Below are 20,940 nucleotides of genomic sequence, written 5' to 3'. Positions count from 1 at the left end.
TGTTGGGGGCCTGGTGGGTTCCAGATGGGGAGGGAGCGGATTCTGTGTCCGATAGCAGCCGATGTAGCCCCAGGTCATCCTTTACGAAGAGTTTTCCTTGGTCTCCAATGATGTCTCTTACCTCTTTTGGCTCCACTAGAGTGAGATCGGCTATTAAGTCCAAATGTCAAGACCACAACGCCCAGTAGTATTACCTGCATGATATGATGATACCTTACTGCATGATAAGCTTTTGCATGATACCTTTCAGGCTCCGAGATGACTCCGATGGTATTCTACTGGTCGTCTCTCAGACACTAGGAGCGATTGGGAACAACGTTTCTGGAAGAGTTCTGGAAGTAAGATCAGAGTTCTCTACAGCTAGTATTGTCTAGACCAATTTCAATTTCTTTCTTTGAACTGCTATGTGGGTCTTTCTATGTAGTATCTCTGCTGCTTAACGTTGGAGGGCAATACCAGTTTAGATATGTGAGGCTATGTGATGCAGTGGCATCCAGACAGCAAGGTAGCAAGGCTTTGCTTGTTTGCTCCTTAATTATTCAGACCTCCCTTTGTTTCATGAAGCATAAACAGCTTCGTGGCAGTAGGTAGTTGAACAACAGATCTCGATCCCTGTTCCTCTTTGCTTTTCGGAGTGTGCCTTTATCAACCAGCCATATAGAAAGGGATGATTCTTGGGGTTACAAAACAACGATATCATTGGTATCATTCTAAGTTCTGGGTTCTAGAATCTAAAACTGGGTGCCAACATGAATTCCGCCATCGACCAACATATTCGTGCCCGACACGAAGCTGGCCAGGGGACTCGCCAGGAACACTGCTACGGCCGCCACCTCTGTCGGCCCTCCTAGCCGCTTAAGAGGAATTTTCTGTCGTTGTTCCTCCACCCATTCCGGGTTGATCTTTGAATACAGCTCCCAGGGACCTCCCTTGCACAGGATCGGTCCTGGGGAGATGGCATTGACCCGGATTCCCTTCGGTCCCAAAAAGTGGGACAATTCCTGGACATGTTGCAGCTGCGCTGCCTTACAGGGCCCGTAGGCCGCCGGAGGGGACCGGTAGAATTCCCGGCCCATGAAGGAGCTCTGCACAATGATGGATGCCTGGGGAGACTTTTCCAAGTAGGGGGTGGCCGCCTTGACCAGCTCGACGAATCCCATGACATCGATCGCAAAACTGCTCTCCCAGTGCTCTGTCTCGCCTTCCATATGCATTGGCGATGCTGCGGCCAGTCAGTATGCATTTGAACGAGGGGATGCTAGGAAAATTAATCACCATTGGCGATAATCACGTCAATTCGTCCGAGTCGTTGGGCCGAGCTCTCGACCCACTGGACGAGGGCGTCTTTGCTAGCAACATCGAACGCCGTGCCCACGGCGCGGGCGGTGTTTCCCTCATCGAGTGTCTGATGGAAGTCATCGTACTCGGTATTGGTGACGGTCCGGGCACAGTAGGATACATTGGCTTCCTCTTGGAGGAATTTATGCACCATTGCCTCTCCCATACCCCGCGTGCCTCCTAGTCACCGTGTTAGTCGGACGCAACTTGATGTATTTTTGTTATTTTGCATATTTTTCTTACCTGTGATGAGCACATGAGCGCCTTTGAGACCAGTTGTGAGAACCATGATTGACAATAAATTTAGGAATTGGAATTGAAATGTGAATGGGAATGGGAATATGTTGAACGTGGAGAAAATAGATAAAACAAAGAGACGTTAAAACAGCGAAATAGGTTCCGGCCCCCTTCGGAGTTCGTAGCTTTTACTTTATAGGTTGGAAATAACCGTTGGCTCTCAGACCCTTTGAGAGCTACACTAGGCCATTCACCTTAGCATTCTCCCTTAGGCGAGTTGAAAGTAGGCCCAGAACACTTACCCGATTTGGACTGTCTCGAAACTCCGAAACTCCTTTTGGGAACCCACCATATATCTAGATTGGACAACGAAAGGAGGTAGACGAGATGGGCTATTATTTTGATTTCCTTTTGAACACGTCCATTTCCACCTTTTCTAAACAATGTGATTCTCTGATAGTTGAAGGGGTTGTGATAGTTTTGCACCGTCTCATACCTTCATAATGGTAGATAATTATCATTCGTCATTAGACGAGGCAAAGACACCCATCCAGTCCGATGGCGATGCACCGAAATCTGAGTTGGCCGAAACCGATGGCCCGTCGTCAAAGTCTTCACAGATTGCACCAACGGGGGAATCGATTGCAGACAGTGTTCGCAGCTTCCTTGAAATACGCCAGGGCGCCATTCCCGATGACACCGGGGTGGTCTTTGACAAGATATCAGCCGTGGGAAGCGGAACCGGGGTTAGTACGACTGATTCCAATTGAAAGCATCTCAGTTAACAGTTGGTAGTCGCAAGATGCACCCACCGTCACCTCGGCGGCCCAGTCGGTCTTTGGGCTGTTGAGTCCTCTGCAAAACAGACAAAGGAAACAATATTCTCGACCCATCCTCAGCGGATTCTCGGGCACGATCGACCCCGGAGAAATGTTGTTGGTTTTGGGCAAGCCGGGGAGCGGGTGTACAACCTTCTTGAAGACCCTGTCAGGCCTGTGGGATGAGTACAAGGAGATCCAGGGTGAACTCACTTTGGGCGGTCATCCACTGCTAGATGTGATGCAACAGCGGCCCCAGGATATTCTCTTCTGCGGTAAGTTCTCATGTTTTGCTGGTTGATTCTTTTGGAGATATTCTGACAGAAAGTTCTCCCTTAGCCGAGTCCGACGACCACTTTCCCATGTTGACCGTGGCGGAGACCCTGCGCTTTGCGACCAGAGCACGATGTGGTCCCGAAGTCTCGGCCCGTAGAATTGACACGATGGTTGCTCAGTTGGCCAAACTAGTTGGTCTTGAAAATGTCCTGGATACCAAGGTGGGAGATGCGAAGATTCGAGGAGTCAGTGGCGGAGAGCGACGGCGGGTGTCTTTGGCGGAAGCCCTGGCCACCTGTGCCCGGTAAGTGGTCTAATCTGCTCATTTATGTACCAATGGCGATTTCATCGACTCATACCTCCTCACAGCCTTATCTGCTTGGATAATCCAACGCACGGATTGGACTCATCCACCGCGGTCGAATTCATGGAGATGATGCGCGAGTGGACGACGCAAAGTCGATGTGTGGCCGCAATGAGCGTCTATCAAGCCAGTGATGCAATTGTCTCCTATTTTGACAAAGTACTGGTAATCAATTCCGGTCGCCAGATCTTCTACGGCCGTGTCCAGGACGCGAAGGCATATTTCGAGGATCTCGGGTTTGAGTGTTTACCGACCACCACGGTTGCCGACTTCCTCAATGTGATGTCCGCTGATCCAGACGTGCGACGAGCCCAGGAGAACAGGGAAAGCCAGGTTCCACGAACGGCGGAGGAGTTTGAGAGTGCATTTAGTGCGAGTCCCATCTACCAAGAAATGCGATTGTCGGTGCAGGTGGCCAAAGAACGATCACAAGCCCACCCCACTCCCCTCGTCAAAGCATCGGCCTTTGCTCTCCCTATCTGGCATCAAATTTGGTACTGTGCCGGCCGCCAATTTCGAATCGTCACCAGTGATTATAGCTTGTGGGCAGTGGAGGCTGCCACCATCGTCGTCCAAAGTCTAGTACTGGGCACGCTGTTCCGAAACCAACAACGAACGACCAATTCCCTGTTTATTTTCGCGTCTGCCTTGTTCTACTCGGTTTTGGTCCCGGCCCTGCAGTCCATGGCTGAATTCGGCAATGGATTCGCTCAGCGACCGCTCATCCTGAAGCAGAAGCGATACCAGATATCCCGCCCAATTGCCTACGCGCTCGGGTTGGTCACCACAGACGTCGTGTGGAAGGTGGCGGCGATCTGCTATAATATCCCCTTATACTTCCTGACCGGGTTCCAGCGGACGCCCGGGAATTTCTTCACCTGGTTCCTGATTATCTATCTGGAGCATCTCGCTCTGTCGATGTTCTTTCGCTCGGTGGCTATCTTCTCACCTAACATGCATCGGGCCGTGCTCCCTGTGGGTATTTTCTTTAATATGTACGTCCTCTACACGGGGCTATACGTGCCCGCACCACAGATGCAAGTATGGCTCGGGTGGCTGCGATATCTGAATGTTAGTGGAAACCGTATCATGGGGCTTGGACGAATCATGCTAACTTGTGACAGCCCTTATATTATGCATTTGAGTCGGTGATGGTGAATGAATTCAGAGACCTGAGCTACCAGTGCAGTGCCTCGGATCTCGCCCCATCGGGGCCAGGATATACCGACATAGCCCATCAGGTCTGTACCGTAGTGGGGTCGCAACCTGGGGATCGTCTCCTGTCCGGAGCGTCGTACATTCACGCCCAGTACGGTTTCCAAACATCCCACCTCTGGCGGAATGTAGGAATTAACGCGGCCCTATTCGTCTTTTTCGCCCTTTGCTCTGGGTAAGTCACCAAGCACTCAAGCCCAGCTCACGATGAACGTCTGTGACTGTAAGACTGACACTGTAATTTGAACAGGGTCGGGATGGAAATGCTGAAAACACCCGCGGGCCAATTGGCCACCGTCTTCTACAAGAGCAGCCCACGGGGACTACACCGCCGTGATAAAATCGATAACGAAACAGGACCAGTCGATGGGAATGAAGGTTTGGAGATATCGCTTGGCCAAAGCAATGACGAAAGTCGGTCGCAAGAACATCAGGACCCCGACAAAAGCCACAATCTTGCATGGACCAATCTTTGTCTCGACATCAAAGCCAAGGAGGGCGATAGACGTCTGCTAAACAATCTGAGTGGCTCGGTAAAGAGTGGACAACTCAAGGCTTTGATGGGTGTCTCCGGTGCCGGGAAGACAACCCTGCTGAATGCACTCGCCGGTCGTTCCATCGGGACTCTCACGGGAACGCTGGCGCTCAACAGTCAAGTGCTGCCCACGTTCTTCCGAAGTCGAATGGGTTATGTGCAACAGCAGGACATTCATCTTCCTACTCAGACGGTGCGTGAGGCATTGCAAATGACGGCGCGACTTCGACGCCCAGAGTCTATCCCTCTGGCCGAAAAGAATGCCTATGTCGAGGAGGTGATCAAGTGGTTAAATATGGAACATATTGCGGATGCCCTGGTCGGTGTCCCCGGCGCCGGGCTCAACCTCGAACAACGGAAGAAAGTCAGTATTGGCGTGGAGATGGCATCCAAACCAGAGATCCTCTTCCTGGATGAACCGACCTCGGGTCTCGATGGCCAATCCGCCATGTTGATCGCTCGCTTGCTTCGTCGTTTGGCGGACTCGGGTCAAGCTATTCTATGCACGATCCATCAACCGGCGGCCGAGCTCATCGACCAGTTTGACAAATTGTATCTGCTGAGCCGCGGAGGAAACTTGGTCTATGACGGTCCCCTGGGAACACGCTGCCACGAGGCAATCCAGTATTTCCAACCACGGAGTCGTCCCTGCGGCCCAGAGGAGAACCCGGCAGAATATTTCCTGGACGTGATTGGGGCTGGGTCTCGCAACGACGCCCATATGGATTGGGCTAGCCTCTGGAATGAGAGCCAGCAAGGCAAGGAGCGAGAGAAGGCCGAACAAAGCCTGATCCCCGCTGCAGAGCAAGCACCACGACTGGAACAACAGTCGTTGTATTCGGTACCGTTCCATGTGCAGCTGTGGGTGGTGGTTCAGCGAACGTGGCTGTATTACTGGAGAGAACCGGATTATGTCACTTCGAAGCTCTGGATGAGTGTAGGAAACTCCCTCCTCAACTCCCTCACGTACCTGCAGTCTCCCAACACGGAGCGAGGGGCGTACAACAGGGTATTCTCTGCATTTATGTCACTCATCGTGGGCCCCCCACTAGGGCTACAGGTGCAACCGCGCTTCGTCACCCTACGGGATATTTTCGTCCACCGCGAGCGGGAGAGCTTGACCTACCACTGGCTGGCGTTTGTCTTATCCGCGTTTATCGTGGAACTGCCTTTTACATTTCTCAGCTCGCTGGTCTATTGGCTGCTGTGGTACTTCCCTGTTGGCTATTTCTACGCCCCCTCGCGCGCAGGATACAGTTTCCTTATGTACGAGCTCTTCGGTGTCTTTGCCACCAGTCTGGCTCAGCTGTGCGCATCGCTGATGCCCAATATCGAGGCTGCCTTTGCTGCCAACGGATTCTTCTTCATGTTCTGCAACACCTTCGCCGGCACGCTTTCGCCGAAGCCAGTGACACCTTCGGGTTGGCGCTGGTTTTACAATATCTCTCCCCTCTTCTACCTGGGCGAGGGCGTCACTGTGGATGTGTTGCACGATTTACCCATTCACTGCGACGAGTCGGAGGTTTCAATATTTTACCCGGTAAATGGAACGAGCTGTGGCCAGTACGCGCAGGATTTCCTGAAAACCGCCACTGGATATCTGCTCGATGCGACCAGCACGACGGAGTGTCAATACTGCCGGTATCGCGATGGACAGTCATACGTAAGTAGTTCTAATCCAGAGAGAGGAAGTCAAGGCAGCAGATCAAGTTTGGAAACTAATCATTCAATAGTATCAACAATATGGCTATGATTTTGCTCATCGGCATCGCAATATCGGCGTTTTCATCTGTTTTATCGCGTTCAATTTCACCATGGTTCTGGTGATGACATATCTCACCAAAACGCGCCGTCAATGATACAGGATGCATTATAGTCTGCTGCGGCACCGGGCTATAGGAGGGACTTAATTTGGGATGTTGTTTTCTTGTTTGATAGTAGAAAAAGTAGAAAAACCATAGATCGCCACAGAAATCCAATTTGAATAACTGTTTCTCTTCAAATTCTTCGCGTATGGTTCTATTCACATTGTCGTGTTCTAGATTGTAGAGCTCTACTCTAAGTTCCTGCCAACGGACATGACATGATGTCCACTACAGATCCGGCATGTGAATGATCTTTCTAGAGACAGTCCTTTCTCCGCACAGAACTGAATGGGGAAATGGAATTGTAACGGCATGGGGAAGTGAGGCATCATAGTAGTGACGGGCTAAGTTCCTTGGCCAATCTGGTTTGGGAATGTCAACCCCGACTTCTCCATGGAGTAAGTCAGAACAGCATCTTATACTAAGGAGCCTTGGCTGCCAAAACCTTAGCAGCTCTAGATCGGTGGCGGGACAGACTTGTTCGTATTTAGATCACTGTTTCTTCAGGCAAGTTGAAGTGCCGAGAATTGTATTTAACTGATCGTAAGCCCTCGTCTCCTCGTTTTGTGGTATTCTTTCTGATTCAATTATTGCCTTTATTTGACGATCCAACGCGGCACCAGATGAAACTCTCAGCCGAGGGAACAGTTATGACTTCCTCAGAGGAAGGAGCTCAGTTGAGCTACGATGCCTCTTCCTCTCTTCCTAGAAACAGCAAAGAGCAAGACTTCCAGCCCGTCCCGCAGATCGGCAGCCCAGTAAAGTGCCCTGTCTTCATACACGGGATTGAAACATCGTCTAACTGTCCGTGACTGCTAACAGACTGCTCTCGGCATGGGCGCTTTTGCGATTGCTTTCACAACTCTATCAATGAGTCTTATGGAGTGGCGAGGCGCAGCCATTACCAATGCCTATATTGGTAACTGCTTTTTCACAGCGGGCTTGGGCTTAGTTTTGGTGGCCCAGTGGGAGCTGGTGCGCGGGAATTCATTTGGCCATACGGTCTTTGGGGGCTTTGGTAAGCATCCAGTTTCTCCATCCTGTGACCTGTCGTGCATCATGACCGGGATCTGACCTATCGGGTACCTATTTAGGTCTGTTTAACTTGGCTTTTGGGGCGATCAATGCACCCGCCTTTGGGGTGGCAGATGCCTTCAAAGATGATCCTGCCGCATTTAATAATGCGATTGGATACTTCATGCTTGGTGAGTTCTTTCTACGGAACGTCTTTCTTTTTCTTGTCTTCTTGTTTGGCTGTGATTTCGGCTAATATGACGACATAGTATGGGGTATATTCGTTCTATTCTTTACCGTCGCTGCAATGCCCATGTCAGTTGATACACATTTATACAGATACCCCGTCTGAAAACGTAGTCGCAGCTAACCAAGAGACAGGAACCTGGTGTACACGGGCATGCTCGGAACCTCCCAAATCACATACACCCTGTTGGCCGCCTCGTACTTCGCGCTTGCGGACGATCATGCATCTGCTGGAGTCGCCCTGAAGAAGGCCGCAGGTGCATTCGGGTTCGTCTCGGGCTTGTTTGCCTGGTACACGGTCGGCCACCTAATGTGTCAGGATGCGCTCCTGTTCTCGTTTCCGCTGGGAGACACGAGTCCCTTGTATGCGCGACTGCGGCGACAGAAGAGGCACTGAAGCATCAAAGCATTATGGGGAAGTGATCAGGGTTTGGGGGTAGTGTGATCTCGAGAGGCCAGATGTGTGTAGGGAAGATCAGCAAGCTTTAGGGTGTCAGTGTTGATGTGTAATACGAGGAGGATTGTGAGATCTGGAAGCTATCGCGTTATGAAATATGTTGCTAGGATGATGATATGTTGAAGTTTAAATATATAAAGTCCGTGCACCATCTATTCAAATTGGGATCTTGCAAGGTTTATACCAAAGGTGTAGTATAAAATTGGGGCTTTAAAACATCTGATCTATTCGGTTGTGGAAATGATTCTATATTCATGGATTACCTTCTATCCCTATACATAACCCCTTATTCTCTATGGAAACATGTAGAAACAGATGACTTAACTAATCCCATTTGTAATACAAGTGACGGATTCGCCGGTGAAAAGGACTGGATACAGGCTAGATTGGAATGCAACCTTTCCATGTGGCGCGATTTATAAAAGAAACCGCATAAGGGAAATCAAACTGCATCGGGAGCGCTGAGCTTGCATTCCAGTGATGGTCTAGATCTGCTTCTGCTATACGGAAGAACCAATTAGGGATAGTGTTGAAACAACCCTTAACTCCGTGTAATTAGTGAGGATCACCTGCAATTCTCAACACTATGTACGCTGGCGAAAGTAACCAGGTTTTGTCAATGGCATATTTGAATGATGATTGGTCTCTACTAGACATGTGTTTATGATAGGGATACAAATCATCATTAATTCGAGCTGAAATGCGCTCCAGCATAACTGTAGCAAGAAAACGGTTCCGTTCTCCTACTTAGTTCATCAAAAGTCGACCTGTTCCCAGTACGCACACCGGTCTGTATTGGTCAAGGCCAGTTTTACGCGAACCCCATCATCTCCCAGAGAAAGCACATGGGCTTTTTCGTGGTAGAGAGGGACATGGGGATCTCCTTTGGAATTTGGATTCCCCGTCTTGACAAACTGCACGATCTGCCGCTGCATGAGTTGCGCGATGGTGGCATTGAGCGACGAGTCAGAGCCCTGTCCATTGTAGAAGACAGACGAGGTGTCCGAGAGATGCATCGCGGGCGCCACAGCGTACTCAATTGCATACCCTGGCGTTGCGACGGCTCTGTGTAAATATCGGGTGTTGCAGGTGGTGGAGAGCTCGGACCAGAGTAGATTCGCCCGTTCGTGTTGACTGCGATAGGGCCAGCTGCCATTAAAAATGGGTGGGTAGAGCACCTGGGCGACGTGAGCGCGTACGCTGGCATTGGCACTATGGACCAGCACATCCACATATCTGTTGAAGGTGGCGTCGCTGGTTACATTGGCCGGGGCCAACATGAAGCCTTCATTAGCGGTATACGAGGTGAGGATTCGCACAGAGGGATCGACTTTGCGCTCGAGCAGGAGTCGCTTAGGACTATCGGGCACAAAGTCACCATCAATAGCCTGAAGGGACCGCCAACTGGTCAGTATCCAAATAAATGAAGAACGAAAATACAAGCAAATAGCTCCGGATGGTACTCACTGGTCCAAACACGCCAGACCCATACGGACGGGATGCCACCAACTCATAGTTGGCATCTAGCAAGGCCTGGGACGGCAGACGCCGGGCCTCTTCCACGCTGCTGACGTTCAACAATGTCAGGAATCTATCCAACAGGTCATCCTCGATAGCAGGTGTCTTCGTGCCCGGTTCCCAGGCCGGGCTCTGCGCAATAATTTGGGCGAACGGGGGGCGAATGGCGCGTCCGTAGGCCGTCAGTTGCATCGTGATCGAGCCACCACCGGCCGAGACGCCCATGACGGTGACGCGCGAGGGATCACCACCGAACTTCGCGATATGCCGTTGTACCCATTCCAGTGCCAGCCGTTCATCATACAGCCCGGCGTTAGGTACTCCCCCTGCCGACCGAAACTTCTGACCTGACAGCCATCCAAATGCGCCCAGCTGGTCGACACCATTCCCGTATAAGCCGCTGAAAGAGCAGGAGACGAATGTGCACTGAGAAGAGGGGGAGACCACGTACTCGATAATTGACTCCAACATAGATTATACCGGAGGACCCATCTTCCTTACTAGTTGCGATCAAGCCGGAGGGATTCTGGTCTGACTTTGACCCGGAAACATAGGCTCCATCCTGGAAGTAGACCAACACGGGCGCACCAGGATTCGGTTTTGCTTTTCGGTCTCGTTGTTTGGATATCACTTTTTCCGGGACGTACACATCAAGAAACAGGCAATCTTCTGACTCCAGTGGATTCTGGTCTGCGACGGGCCGCGGCTTGGTGCAGCCATCCTGTTGATAGACCTGGTCATATGCGGCGGTGAAATTAAACGTAGACCTCTCGGTCACGGCACTGACAAATTGGCTTTGCACATTGAACCAACAAGCCTGAGACTGGGGACAGATATTACCAAGTCCCTTTCCATTGACAACCTCGTTGGTACGATTGCGTGGGGGAACTGGCAGCGCGAACCGCAAGGGGCCCAACGGGGGTTCGGCATAGCGGATATTGGAGAATTGGTAATAGCGACCGGTTGACTAGGTATATCATTGAATTGATCATCAGAGGATTTCTAAGCCTTTCATTTTTCTCGCGGGCACGAGACTCACGTTGAAGCCGATGGCTTGGTGCCGCTGATAGCCCAGGTCCACAATCGGCAATTCGGCTGCTACAGCAGTCCCACATGCGACCAGTAGCAGGCCGGCCCAGTCGATAATTTGCATTGGAAATGAATTACGGAGTACAATGAACTCCAAAGTTTCTTATATTTCAGTATTTACTCTGTCTTTTAGTCTGGTACGATTATATATATGTAGCTTATGTGGATGTTAATGTCGCAAGCAAAACCTCTACATAGAAAGAAATACCAATAGTGAGAAAAGGCTAAAAGGGGTTCCATATAAATTCCGTTTCTAAATTCCGTTTACGAAGTAATCTCCAGAGCCCTTCTGGATTTCTAAGGTTGTAATGTATTATAGCTAATCACTACCCAAGGTTGGGGGCAATCTTGGAAACGATTAGAAATTCTAGAGCGGATCCATGGATGCAGGTCCAGCTAGACCCACTTTATTTCATTTTATAGGTGCGCCCACCGCCAAAATTGATTAGCTGAGCTCGGGAATTCCCGTTGCCCCACTCGGATTCCGAAAGGAGATTCGGAGCTGATCAGTAAAATGGCAAGCTACGATTGGTCAGATACCAAACTGACAAAGATGAATGTCCCAAAGGAGTAATGCATTGTCACCAAAATGTCCTCTTCCAGCACTGCTCGCACTTAAATAACCAGGCACGGTCGGGCAATATGGACATCAATACTTTTGCCAACCCTCGAGCGGATAACTATATTTCTTTCTACCTTCCATTTTCACTTTATTACGACTCCATTGGGTAGTGGTACCCATATCCCAGATCCCTGAACCTTCAACCAGCTGACTAAGTGCCGCTCGGTTCGCTTCCCACCATGAGTATAGACGATTCGACGCCAAGCGAGAGCGTGCTCGAAAGTCAAACGCCAGATCGCGTTGACGAATCAATCATCAAAGCCGGAGATGCCGAGAAGGATGAAGCCCCACGCCGGGAAATCGTAGGCTTCCGCTGGCTGCTCGTCTGCATTGCCGTCTTCTCTGCCAACCTGCTCTATGGCTTGGACAACACTATCGTGGCAGATATCCAGGGTCCCATTGCGGGTGACTTTGACGAGTACACTCGGCTGGGTTGGCTCGGTGTGGGCTTTACCTTGGGATCAGTTGTTTTTATTCTCCCGCTGGGCAAAGCTTACGCCATCTTCGATACGAAATGGCTCTTCCTTGGCTGTTTGACCATGTTTGCCGCCGGTAGTGCGCTCTGCGGCGCTGCCCCCAGTATGAATGCCATCATTATCGGGCGCGTGTGGGCGGGTGCCGGAGGAGCGGGCATGTATCTTGGGTAAGTTATATCGTGACAGGCAGAGGTCAGAAAGAGAGAGAGTACTAACTAAGACGACCTAGAAATCTGAATCTGATCACCATCCTGACCACCCCCACGGAGCAGCCCGTGTATGTGGGCTTGGTTGGCTTGATTTACGGCACCGGCTGTATTTTGGGTCCCATCATTGGCGGTGCCTTCTCCGACAGCTCGGCCACCTGGCGATGGGTACGTGTGATTCCTTTCCCATTTCTCAGGACGAGTGTGCTAACCGCAGTGTATAGTCATTCTATCTCAATCTGGTCATCTTTGGAGTCATGTCACCCATCTATGTATTCCTCCTGCCCTCCTTGCCACGCCCTGCAGGTGAAGGCCGCAGCTTCATCAAGAAGCTCGTGGAGCTCGACTGGGTGGGCACGGTCCTGTCCGCAGGCATGCATATCTCCATTATCCTGTTCATCGTATTTGGCGGTGTCGAATGGTCCTGGACGGATGGACGGAACATCGCGCTGTACGTGGTCGCTGCCGTCTGCACCATTGCCTTCGTGCTCAGTCAGTACTTTTGTGTGGGGACCAACAAAGAGAACCGCTTGTTCCCCGGCGAGTTCTTGCGGGACCCCACGATGATCCTCCTCTACATCATCATGGCCTGTGGTGGTGCCTCCCTCTTCGTTGCGGTTTATTACATCCCGCTCTACTTCCAGTTCGTCCACGGCGACTCCGGCATCATGTCAGCCGTGCGGTTGTTGCCGTTCGTCTGCTTCTACGTGGCTACCATTCTGCTGTGTGGTTATGTCATGCCCAAAACCGGCTTCTTCATCCTCTGGTACCTGGTGAGCGGGATCTTTATGCTCATTGGATCCGTGTTGATGTACACGGTGAAATTGGATACCAGTGCCTCCAACGTCTACGGGTACTCCATCCTGATGGGACTGGGTATGACCACCACACAGGCCGCCTACGCGGTGGGACCGGCTATTGTGACCCCCGACCGCGTTGCGGAGTGCCTCCAGTTCATGAACATCGGCCAGGGCCAGAGTCAGCTGCTGGGATTGGCTATCGCAAGTGCCATTTTCCAAACCAAGACCCTCAACGGGCTCACTGCTCTGCTGGGGAATAAGGGATACTCACATGCGGACATCCAAGGTGCCGTTGCCGGCGCCCGGAGTACTCTGATGGAACGGCTGCCCCTGGCCTTGAAGAATGAAGCTCTGGAGGTGATTGTCAGTTCGATTAGTGATGTCTACGTGATGGCGATTTCGGCGGGTGCTCTGTACGTGGTTGCATCCTGCCTGCTGCCTCGCCGTCGGTTCTAGAATCATTCCGCAAGGAGGGGGACCAGCGATGGCAGACGGAATACTGGCTTTAGATCCGTGACTGGGGTGTCTTTGGTAATGGGGTTTTCTTTTCTTCCTGTCCGTTTTGAGCGCGAGGTCAGCCCATAGGTGTGTTCTTCGCTCTTTTTGTTTATAAATCGTAATTTACCCAGCCAGTGAAAATCAAAATATCTTCAGGAGATAGATTAGAATACAACTGCTGAGAAGTTTCCACGTTTCCGATACGGCAGACAAAGCCCTCTCCAGCCGAGTGTTCCAAGTTATCTAAGTAGATTTGTGATTTAGACATTGGGCCCGGGGATATCCATGGATATAATCAACCGTATTTACGAATATAGCGCTCCGTAACTCCGACTCCGCATCCCCACCTGGTATTAGTAGACAGAGGGATAAGAGAAAAGTATATATATATATAGTCCTAGACTCCCCACTCCTCCCCTCTGACGTTGTAGAAACAAAGTCTTCCTTCGCACAGTTATCTATTATCCAGCAAAGCACGCACGATGGGCTCCTCTATTCCCAGCACCTACAAGCAGGCAGTCTTCAAGGAACAAGGCGCCAGCCTGACCCTAGAAGAGGTTGACCTGGTTCTACCCAAGCGTGATGAGATTCTGATCAAAGTCGAAGCCTGTGGCGTGTGTCATTCGGACCACTTTGCGCAGACCAATCTCATGGGAGGAGGATTGTGAGCCATCCCCTCCTAGAATATACAAAGTTTTGTCTAATTTTTGGTGTTTCTATAGTCCCCTAGTTCCCGGCCATGAGGTCATTGGACGTGTGGCTGCCGTTGGGGAGGGCGAGACCGTTTGGAAGGAAGGAGATCGTATTGGAGGTGCATGGCATGGCGGGCACGATGGTATGTATACTATTCTTTCCACAACTTCAAAAGGGTCTGGGCCCTTGACGAGACTATATACTGACTGATGCACTAAACAGGTACCTGCGCGGCATGCAAAAAGGGCTTCTTCCAGATGTGCGATAACGAGGAAGTCAACGGCATTTCCCGAAATGGCGGGTGTATGTCTTTCCCTTTTCTTTACTTCTCTCTCTCTTCTCTCACCACTATTCTCCTATCATTCTCTCTAACGGAATAATATCTAAATGCTAACCTCCCCTCTCCCACTCCGGTAGATGCCGAATATTGCATCATCCGCCGCGAAGCCGCAGTGCACATTCCCGATCATGTGAACGCTGCCCAATATGCGCCCCTACTCTGTGCCGGCGTCAGCGTCTTTAATTCAATGCGCCATATGAATATCCCTCCGGGTGAATTGGTCGCCATCCAGGGTCTGGGCGGACTCGGCCATCTGGCGCTCCAGTATGCGAACAAGTTTGGCTACCGCGTTGTGGCGCTCTCGCGGGACTCCAAAAAGGAGGAGTGGGCACGGAAGTTGGGGGCGCATGAGTATATTGACACGAGTCGGGAGGATCCTGTCGCTGCATTGCAGAAGCTGGGCGGCGCTTCCCTGATCGTGTCTACGGCGCCTGTGCCGGAGATCATTAACCCGCTGATTCAGGGACTCGGTGTGATGGGGAAGTTGTTAATTTTGTCCAGTAAGCTTTCTTGGGGTGGTTTTGAGACATTTTGCTCCCTTGGCTTTTGGTTGGATGCTGACAAGGATAGTTGTTGGTGGTATCGAGGTGCATACTGGCCTGTTGGTGAGTGTGGTTTCCCTCTCTAAAAATCAGAGAGAAGCGAAAGCAAAAGAGATGATAAGAGGACTTGAAAGATCAAGATACTAATGCCAGTTTAGGTTGGAAAGGGTAAATCCATCTGGAGCTGGCCCAGTGGCCATGCCACCGATTCCGAGGACGCCATCGCGTTTGCGGACCTGCATGGCATCAATTGCCTGATAGAGGAGTTCCCTTTGGAACAGTGCAACGAAGCATTCGGTATTAAATCTCTTTCCTTTGGTGGGTTTATTCTCTCTGACGTCCTACTTTCTACAGCGGCTATGATGGAAGGAAGTGTGCGGTTCCGTGCCGTCATCACCATGCAGTAAGGAGTTGCAGGACATATTAGGGATGATTTACAATATACTTGTCATGTTGGTAGTACCTGCGTAAGGGGGAGTGTGAAAGGTGTCAAAGGTTTATAGGTGTGATAGATTGAGTAACTATTTACTTCTACTTGATGATATATCTCATGTAATACTTTTCATCTTCCCTTGTAGTCGGACTGTGTATTACCCGGCCCTTAACAATTGCCCGAAATATCGCACGCGATCTTCTCTGCCAGTGCATCTACATTGAGTTAGCCATTCTGTTTGAAGAAATGTGTATATAAGGAAGGGCAAAGACTTACAAATTGTGGACTGGGGGTGGCCTGGTGGTAGGAACGGCAAGGCCGAGGCATCCACCACGCGCAGGGCGTCAATGCCAATGACTCGGGCTTTAGAGTCCACCACTGCCTGGGGGTCATTTACCCGGCCCATTGCACATGTACAGGAGGCGTGGAAAATGGTATCGAAGCTCTTCCGGACATGATCCAGAATTTCCGCATCCGTGGCGACCTGAGAGCCCGGGAAGTATTCAGGCCCGATAAGAATGGGCTTGATGGCAGTGGTATTAAAGAAGTCACGGGTCCGCTTGAATGCTGCCACCGCGAGTTCAACATCCACCGGATCGGTGAGCCAGTTGGGATTGATCAACGGTGGCACCGCCGCATCGGGCGACGTGATCGTGATATTTCCCCGCGAGCGTGGCGTACAGAGCGAGACCGCAAGCGAGGCGTAATTATAGCCGTCACTGGGGTTGTCTCGGATATAGTTTCTCTGGTAGCCGAAATATCCCCCCATCGTCAGGAACTCCACCTCTGGCCAGTCATCCGGATATTCAGCGAGCACCTGAAGGGTGTGATTCGAGAGCCAGGCCGACCGCTTGGGTTCAGGGATCTTTTCCCACGCCAGGATGTCCGATGTGGGATTGGCGTAGATGCCCGCCGCTCGTTCGTTGTAGTCGCGGTTGGCCTGGGCCTCGAACGCCTCATTTAACAGGGCCGACTGCGTGATGACATTCACCCGGTAGGAAGGAGCGTAGATGATATGATCCTGCATGTTCTGGCCCACGCCAGGCCGGTCCGCCACGAGGGGAATACCATGCGCCTTCAGTGTGGCCGCGGGGCCCACACCGGAAACCATGAGCAACTGGGGGGATTGCAAGGCCCCTGCCGAGAGTACAATCTCCTTGCGTGCGGAGAGCGTGTACGGATATCCCATTGTCTCCACGTCGACTCCAACAGCTCGCTTACCGTGGAAACGGATGCGTTTCGCCAGGGCGGATTGGAAGACCGTGAGGTTTGGATCGGCGAGGCCCTGGCGCAGGAAAGAGGTCTCGGACGACTCGCGATGCATGGTCGTAGCATTGATAGTATAGAGACCATAGGACTGGCCTAAAAGTGCTCCACTCTGGAACCCGCTGCGTATCTGGAGACCGATCTCCACGAAGGCATGTTTCGCCCATGTTGCGAAAGCCTGGGCGTAGTGAGGATAGGTGACGGATAAGGGGCCGTCCCCGGTGCCCAACACGGTTGGATCGTTCACGACACTGGCATTGGCCCCGCGCAGCGCGTCGTCTGCAGGGGTGTAATTAAGGCTCTTCTCGAAAAATGGCAGGAACTTGTCCCAGGCATAGCTGGGATCCCCCACGGTGTCTGCCCACTGCTGGTGCGCCGCCTTGGTGCCCCGTTGATACGCCATGTAATTGCGCGCCGAGCTGCCCCCAAGCACTTGCCCCGCGCGTAGTGGCTCACCCGGTTGTAGGCGCCCTAGATCAGATGCATCAGCCTTTGATATCTATTGTTCGGGGGAGGCGGCTTACCGCTTGAGGGGTGGTGTGAAAGCCCCAATCGATGCCGGGCTGCCAATCGTCGAGATCGGTGCCCACGTAGAAGGCATCTTGGGCGGGGATCTGGCTAAGATTGCCATTGTTCAGCTCATAGAAGCCTCCCGCTTCAATAACGGCGACTGAGCCGACACCCTGTTCGGCCATTCGCGTTGCGATTGTCAAACCGGCCGTGCCCCCGCCAATAACGATGTAATCAAACGTTTGATTCTTGGGGATGCCAAAGGAGGACCCCAGCATGCGCCGCGCGTGCTCATTGTGATGGGTTTGTGAGCTCGATGGCCCCTCGGGGACCACAGCGCCGACCACAGCAACTGCGATGGTCGCATGGAAAATCTGTGATATCAATCTCATCGTCGGGTGCCGTCACGGAAAGAAAATTCCAGCGGAACGGAGTCAGAAAGCGTCTGGCTTTTGAACAGCCAAACCCACGGCTTATCAGCGCGGCTGCCATGCTCCGCGTAGTTCATCCATTAGCTTCTCCTTCGGCCGAGGGCGATGGTCGTGGTGAGAAATTGTTGGAAGTGACCGTATTTTGCCTTCATAGCCGACAAGTTGCCTAAAGGAGACAGTGGGAGTTTCGGAGTCATACTGGATGACAATTGGGAAGTATGAACCTGACAGCCCACCTCCACCCGAGTGATGATCATATCCGAGGATATGTGCTGCTTGTGTTGAAAGGAAGCCCATAAATATATTGAATCTGGCACCGGTTTGCCAGAATTTGCAGTTCCAATTCCAATCAGCCTTGCTCAAGTTTCACATCTCTCCAAAATGAAACCATCTATGTGGACCAGCCTCGCTGTGTCCCTGATCGGCCTCCACCCAGCTGCCGCTCGGGATGACTTCCCCGGAAATTATCCCTCGAGCCCCCCGCCACTTGGCCCTTCGGACTGGGAACGCACGCCTGTCTCGGTGTTCGCCAAGGTGCTCAACACTCAGCCGGATCCCGACTATATTCTCCTGAAGGAGCTTGTCACCTATGACTGTACCTACATCTCGCTCACTTTCGATAATCCCACTCTGCATGGGATCATGCCCTGGGCGGGCACCCACTCCCATGTGGGTCCGCAGGCCTTCATCGACATCTTCACCCGAGTAGGCCTGTATTGGGACCGGGGCCCATTCACCATCGACCATATTTTTGGCGATGGTGGCAATGTGACCGCCTGGGGTTCATTCACGGCCACGTCGCGCACTCTGGGGAAGACGGTTATTTCGCCCTGGGCCGCTCGGGCGCAGGTGAATTCGGCCAACAAGATCTTTGAATTTCAGTGGATGGAGGATACCTTCACCACAGCTTCATCCTTTGGGTCGGAAAATAGTACGAAAGTGTTTGTTTCCAATCCGCAGGGCGGCACCACCAGTGCCTAATCGAGATCCAGCACTATAGCGGAAGGACACAGCACAACTAGTGTTGCTGCAGGGAAGGTGGTCACCCGAAGGAGTTTCGGAGTGATATTTCCTTTTTCGGAAGGACCCAGACAGGGTTTGATGTGATGAGAAGCATAAGCGCCTATAAATGAATTCCATCTTTGTCAAGCGCACATATGCGTGCATATGCGTCCAGATTTCGTAAGCATACTCCGTAGACATCCTGCAAAGTGTAGAACCGTGGTCCTCCTCTCTCTCTCGCTGTTTGTTCGGAGTGTTCCGCAACCCCTGCAAGCCTCACGCTCACCCGGCACCGGTGATTCGCGTTCAGATGTCCTGCACTGCCATCTGGCCAAGATGTCTCTGATCAGGGTGGTATGATTGCTGCATGCAAAGAGAGGGGAAGACTGCAGCAGTTAGTCGGACATGGGTATGGCTGCTAGAGATCTGTATGTTGTATTTGAGCAGGAAAAGCCCATCACTAAGTGCTGCTTTTCGAAAGGGTCAGTACTGCAAATGCTACCCCAATGAACATGATGACGAAAATCGATGTGCACCACCATTTCTACCCTCCGGCCATGCGTCTAGGTTAGTCTTACGCGTGTTCGTGTTGGAATGGGAGCCCCATTGGTTAACCTTAAATAGCCCTAGATCGCGCAGGTGGTGATCCTTCGGGCTGGTACATTCCCCCTGGACGCTGGAGCTAGATCAGGACATGGCACGACGATTGAAGGTGACCACCACCATTCTCTCTGTCACTGCACCTGGGCCAGCCATTGAGCCTGATGTTTCTAAAGCCGCCGCCCTAGCGCGGAGCTGCAATGAATCAGCTGCTGCCATTCGGGATGCTCAGCCATACCAGTATGGCTTCTTCGCCTCGGTCCCCTCCCTGTTCGACACGGAGGCCGTACTAAAGGAAATCGACTACGCCTGCACCACTCTCCGTGCCGACGGAGTCACGCTGTTCACCCGCTACGGCAAGGGTCCCCATTACCTGGGCCATCCAGACTTTCGACCCATTTGGGCCGATCTCAGCCGTCGCGGTGCCGTGGTCTTCATTCACCCAACCCATCCGGTCGATACGCAGCTCGTCAACACATGGCTACCGCAGCCCATGTTTGATTATCCGCATGAGACTGGCCGGGCCGCCATGGATCTGCTGACCAGTGGCATTCTAAAAGACTATCCGGGGTGCAAGATCATCCTCTCCCACGCCGGCGGGACGTTGCCTTATCTCATCCATCGGGCGGCTACCATGCTGCCCTTGATGCCACGCACGCTCGGTCTCTCGACTGAAGAGCTGGTGGAGGCTGCTCGGACCTTCTACTTCGACACGGCCATCTCATCAAACCCGGTCACGTTGAAGGCGCTGTTCGAGTTCGCTGCGCCCGGCCATGTGCTCTTCGGCAGTGACTTCCCCAATGCCCCGCATGGCGCGATCCAACGCTTCACGAACTTTCTGGAAGCGTATGAGCTGCCGGAGGAGACTAGGCGACAGGTGGATAGCGGGGCGGCATTGGAGTTGTTTCCGCGACTGAAGGGGATCCCGGAGAAAGCGAGGCTTTGAAATGCAGTAGGATCCATGTTAGCTGTACACAATAAGCTAGGCAAAGAGGGTTGGAGCTAAGGCTGACGAGACAATTTTGCCGATGATCTAATGATTGTTTATATAGCACAATATGGATATAATAGCAAATTGATTGACTTGCAACGCATCATCCCGTCGAGTAACCTATCTGTGTCTGGTGTATTGTCTCTGAATGTTGAATTGGGGCTTTGTTGGCCTCACTTAGGGCAAGCATAGCTACTCTCTCCCAACAACCTCATGTTCCACCTAGCATCCAGATCATCCAACTCGTCGTTTTTCCTCCTGGATAATGTGGTCTTGTTTCCTGGGTTATGTGCTCGCTATCAGATAACCATAAAATCCACCCTCCTAGTCTACATAATCTTGCCATCAGATTACCTCGAAGAATGCAGCTATTTAGGGATGATTAGAAGCCCCATTTGGGGCCCCATTTTTCATATCTTTTCCATTCCATGGTCAGCTAGCTCTAAAACTAACTCTCATGGTATATTCGAGCCAACTCTACGGGAAGAGGAGAGTATTTCCCTAAGGGGAATCTTAGCCGGGGCACACTCCTTTTGGTAACCGAGTTTCTTTATCCCA

The 20,940-nt window shown here is 51.8% G+C and overlaps 9 protein-coding genes across 9 annotated transcripts; 6 read left to right on the top strand and 3 right to left on the bottom strand.

Annotated features, from left to right (window-relative positions):
• Positions 1-673: 673 nt before the first annotated feature.
• On the bottom strand, positions 674-1,672 carry N7471_000867 (SDR family NAD(P)-dependent oxidoreductase). Its single transcript, XM_057273588.1, has 3 exons — positions 1,582-1,672; positions 1,276-1,518; positions 674-1,222 (listed from the first exon to the last, which is right to left on the bottom strand). The coding sequence occupies exons 1-3, from the start codon at positions 1,625-1,627 to the stop codon at positions 732-734; spliced, it is 780 nt and encodes a 259-aa protein (XP_057141767.1). The 5' UTR covers positions 1,628-1,672; the 3' UTR covers positions 674-731.
• A 347-nt stretch (positions 1,673-2,019) lies between these two features.
• Positions 2,020-6,786, top strand: N7471_000866 (CDR ABC transporter). Its single transcript, XM_057273587.1, has 7 exons — positions 2,020-2,321; positions 2,371-2,668; positions 2,733-2,973; positions 3,039-4,104; positions 4,158-4,423; positions 4,499-6,446; positions 6,517-6,786. Exons 1-7 carry the CDS (start codon positions 2,079-2,081, stop codon positions 6,640-6,642), a joined length of 4,188 nt encoding a protein of 1,395 aa, XP_057141766.1. The 5' UTR covers positions 2,020-2,078; the 3' UTR covers positions 6,643-6,786.
• A 485-nt stretch (positions 6,787-7,271) lies between these two features.
• Positions 7,272-8,305, top strand: N7471_000865 (GPR1/FUN34/yaaH; the record flags this gene model as incomplete). Its single annotated transcript, XM_057273586.1, has 5 exons — positions 7,272-7,406; positions 7,471-7,666; positions 7,743-7,853; positions 7,932-7,977; positions 8,044-8,305. 5 exons carry the CDS (start codon positions 7,272-7,274, stop codon positions 8,303-8,305), a joined length of 750 nt encoding a protein of 249 aa, XP_057141765.1.
• A 289-nt stretch (positions 8,306-8,594) lies between these two features.
• On the bottom strand, positions 8,595-11,075 carry N7471_000864 (Carboxylesterase type B). Its single transcript, XM_057273585.1, has 4 exons — positions 10,923-11,075; positions 10,335-10,850; positions 9,833-10,309; positions 8,595-9,753 (listed from the first exon to the last, which is right to left on the bottom strand). Exons 1-4 carry the CDS (start codon positions 11,034-11,036, stop codon positions 9,121-9,123), a joined length of 1,740 nt encoding a protein of 579 aa, XP_057141764.1. The 5' UTR covers positions 11,037-11,075; the 3' UTR covers positions 8,595-9,120.
• Positions 11,076-11,773: 698 nt separating this feature from the next.
• Positions 11,774-13,532, top strand: N7471_000863 (MDR family MFS transporter; the record flags this gene model as incomplete). Its single annotated transcript, XM_057273584.1, has 3 exons — positions 11,774-12,237; positions 12,300-12,444; positions 12,501-13,532. The coding sequence occupies 3 exons, from the start codon at positions 11,774-11,776 to the stop codon at positions 13,530-13,532; spliced, it is 1,641 nt and encodes a 546-aa protein (XP_057141763.1).
• Positions 13,533-14,056: 524 nt separating this feature from the next.
• On the top strand, positions 14,057-15,556 carry N7471_000862 (Polyketide synthase enoylreductase; the record flags this gene model as incomplete). The annotated part of the gene is made up of 7 exons (XM_057273583.1): positions 14,057-14,238; positions 14,297-14,409; positions 14,490-14,570; positions 14,685-15,107; positions 15,178-15,212; positions 15,308-15,446; positions 15,504-15,556. 7 exons carry the CDS (start codon positions 14,057-14,059, stop codon positions 15,554-15,556), a joined length of 1,026 nt encoding a protein of 341 aa, XP_057141762.1.
• Positions 15,557-15,750: 194 nt separating this feature from the next.
• On the bottom strand, positions 15,751-17,750 carry N7471_000861 (GMC family oxidoreductase; the record flags this gene model as incomplete). The annotated part of the gene is made up of 3 exons (XM_057273582.1): positions 15,751-15,797; positions 15,859-17,347; positions 17,373-17,750. The coding sequence occupies 3 exons, from the start codon at positions 17,748-17,750 to the stop codon at positions 15,751-15,753; spliced, it is 1,914 nt and encodes a 637-aa protein (XP_057141761.1).
• Positions 17,751-18,170: 420 nt separating this feature from the next.
• On the top strand, positions 18,171-18,770 carry N7471_000860 (nuclear transport factor 2 family protein; the record flags this gene model as incomplete). The annotated part of the gene is made up of 1 exon (XM_057273581.1): positions 18,171-18,770. The coding sequence occupies one exon, from the start codon at positions 18,171-18,173 to the stop codon at positions 18,768-18,770; it is 600 nt and encodes a 199-aa protein (XP_057141760.1).
• Positions 18,771-19,485: 715 nt separating this feature from the next.
• On the top strand, positions 19,486-20,337 carry N7471_000859 (amidohydrolase family protein; the record flags this gene model as incomplete). Its single annotated transcript, XM_057273580.1, has 1 exon — positions 19,486-20,337. One exon carries the CDS (start codon positions 19,486-19,488, stop codon positions 20,335-20,337), a length of 852 nt encoding a protein of 283 aa, XP_057141759.1.
• Positions 20,338-20,940: the final 603 nt, after the last annotated feature.

The sequence above is a fragment of the Penicillium samsonianum genome (genome assembly GCF_028829775.1).
Source record: "Penicillium samsonianum strain IBT 33392 chromosome Unknown utg000001l_segment0_segment0, whole genome shotgun sequence".
Classification (NCBI taxonomy): domain Eukaryota; kingdom Fungi; phylum Ascomycota; class Eurotiomycetes; order Eurotiales; family Aspergillaceae; genus Penicillium; species Penicillium samsonianum.
Note: the sequence above shows the minus strand (reverse complement) of the source record. Positions and strands in the feature narration are given on the sequence as shown.

What these genes read in the sequence shown, in the direction of transcription:
- N7471_000867 (XM_057273588.1), bottom strand. Translation starts at nt 1,627, where the DNA reads ATGGTTCTCACAACTGGTCTCAAAGGCGCTCATGTGCTCATCACAG. An exon ending in CGCTCATGTGCTCATCACAG is followed by an intron (nt 1,519 to 1,581) that starts GTAAGAAAAATA and finishes CACGGTGACTAG; the next exon opens with GAGGCACGCGGGGTATGGGA. An exon ending in TGACGTGATTATCGCCAATG is followed by an intron (nt 1,223 to 1,275) that starts GTGATTAATTTT and finishes GACTGGCCGCAG; the next exon opens with CATCGCCAATGCATATGGAA.
- N7471_000866 (XM_057273587.1), top strand. Translation starts at nt 2,079, where the DNA reads ATGGTAGATAATTATCATTCGTCATTAGACGAGGCAAAGACACCCATC. An exon ending in CCGTGGGAAGCGGAACCGGG is followed by an intron (nt 2,322 to 2,370) that starts GTTAGTACGACT and finishes AACAGTTGGTAG; the next exon opens with TCGCAAGATGCACCCACCGT. An exon ending in TTTTTCGCCCTTTGCTCTGG is followed by an intron (nt 4,424 to 4,498) that starts GTAAGTCACCAA and finishes TAATTTGAACAG; the next exon opens with GGTCGGGATGGAAATGCTGA.
- N7471_000864 (XM_057273585.1), bottom strand. Translation starts at nt 11,036, where the DNA reads ATGCAAATTATCGACTGGGCCGGCCTGCTACTGGTCGCATGTGGGACT. An exon ending in ACCAAGCCATCGGCTTCAAC is followed by an intron (nt 10,851 to 10,922) that starts GTGAGTCTCGTG and finishes TGATATACCTAG; the next exon opens with TCAACCGGTCGCTATTACCA. An exon ending in GGTCTGGCGTGTTTGGACCA is followed by an intron (nt 9,754 to 9,832) that starts GTGAGTACCATC and finishes CGGTCCCTTCAG; the next exon opens with GCTATTGATGGTGACTTTGT.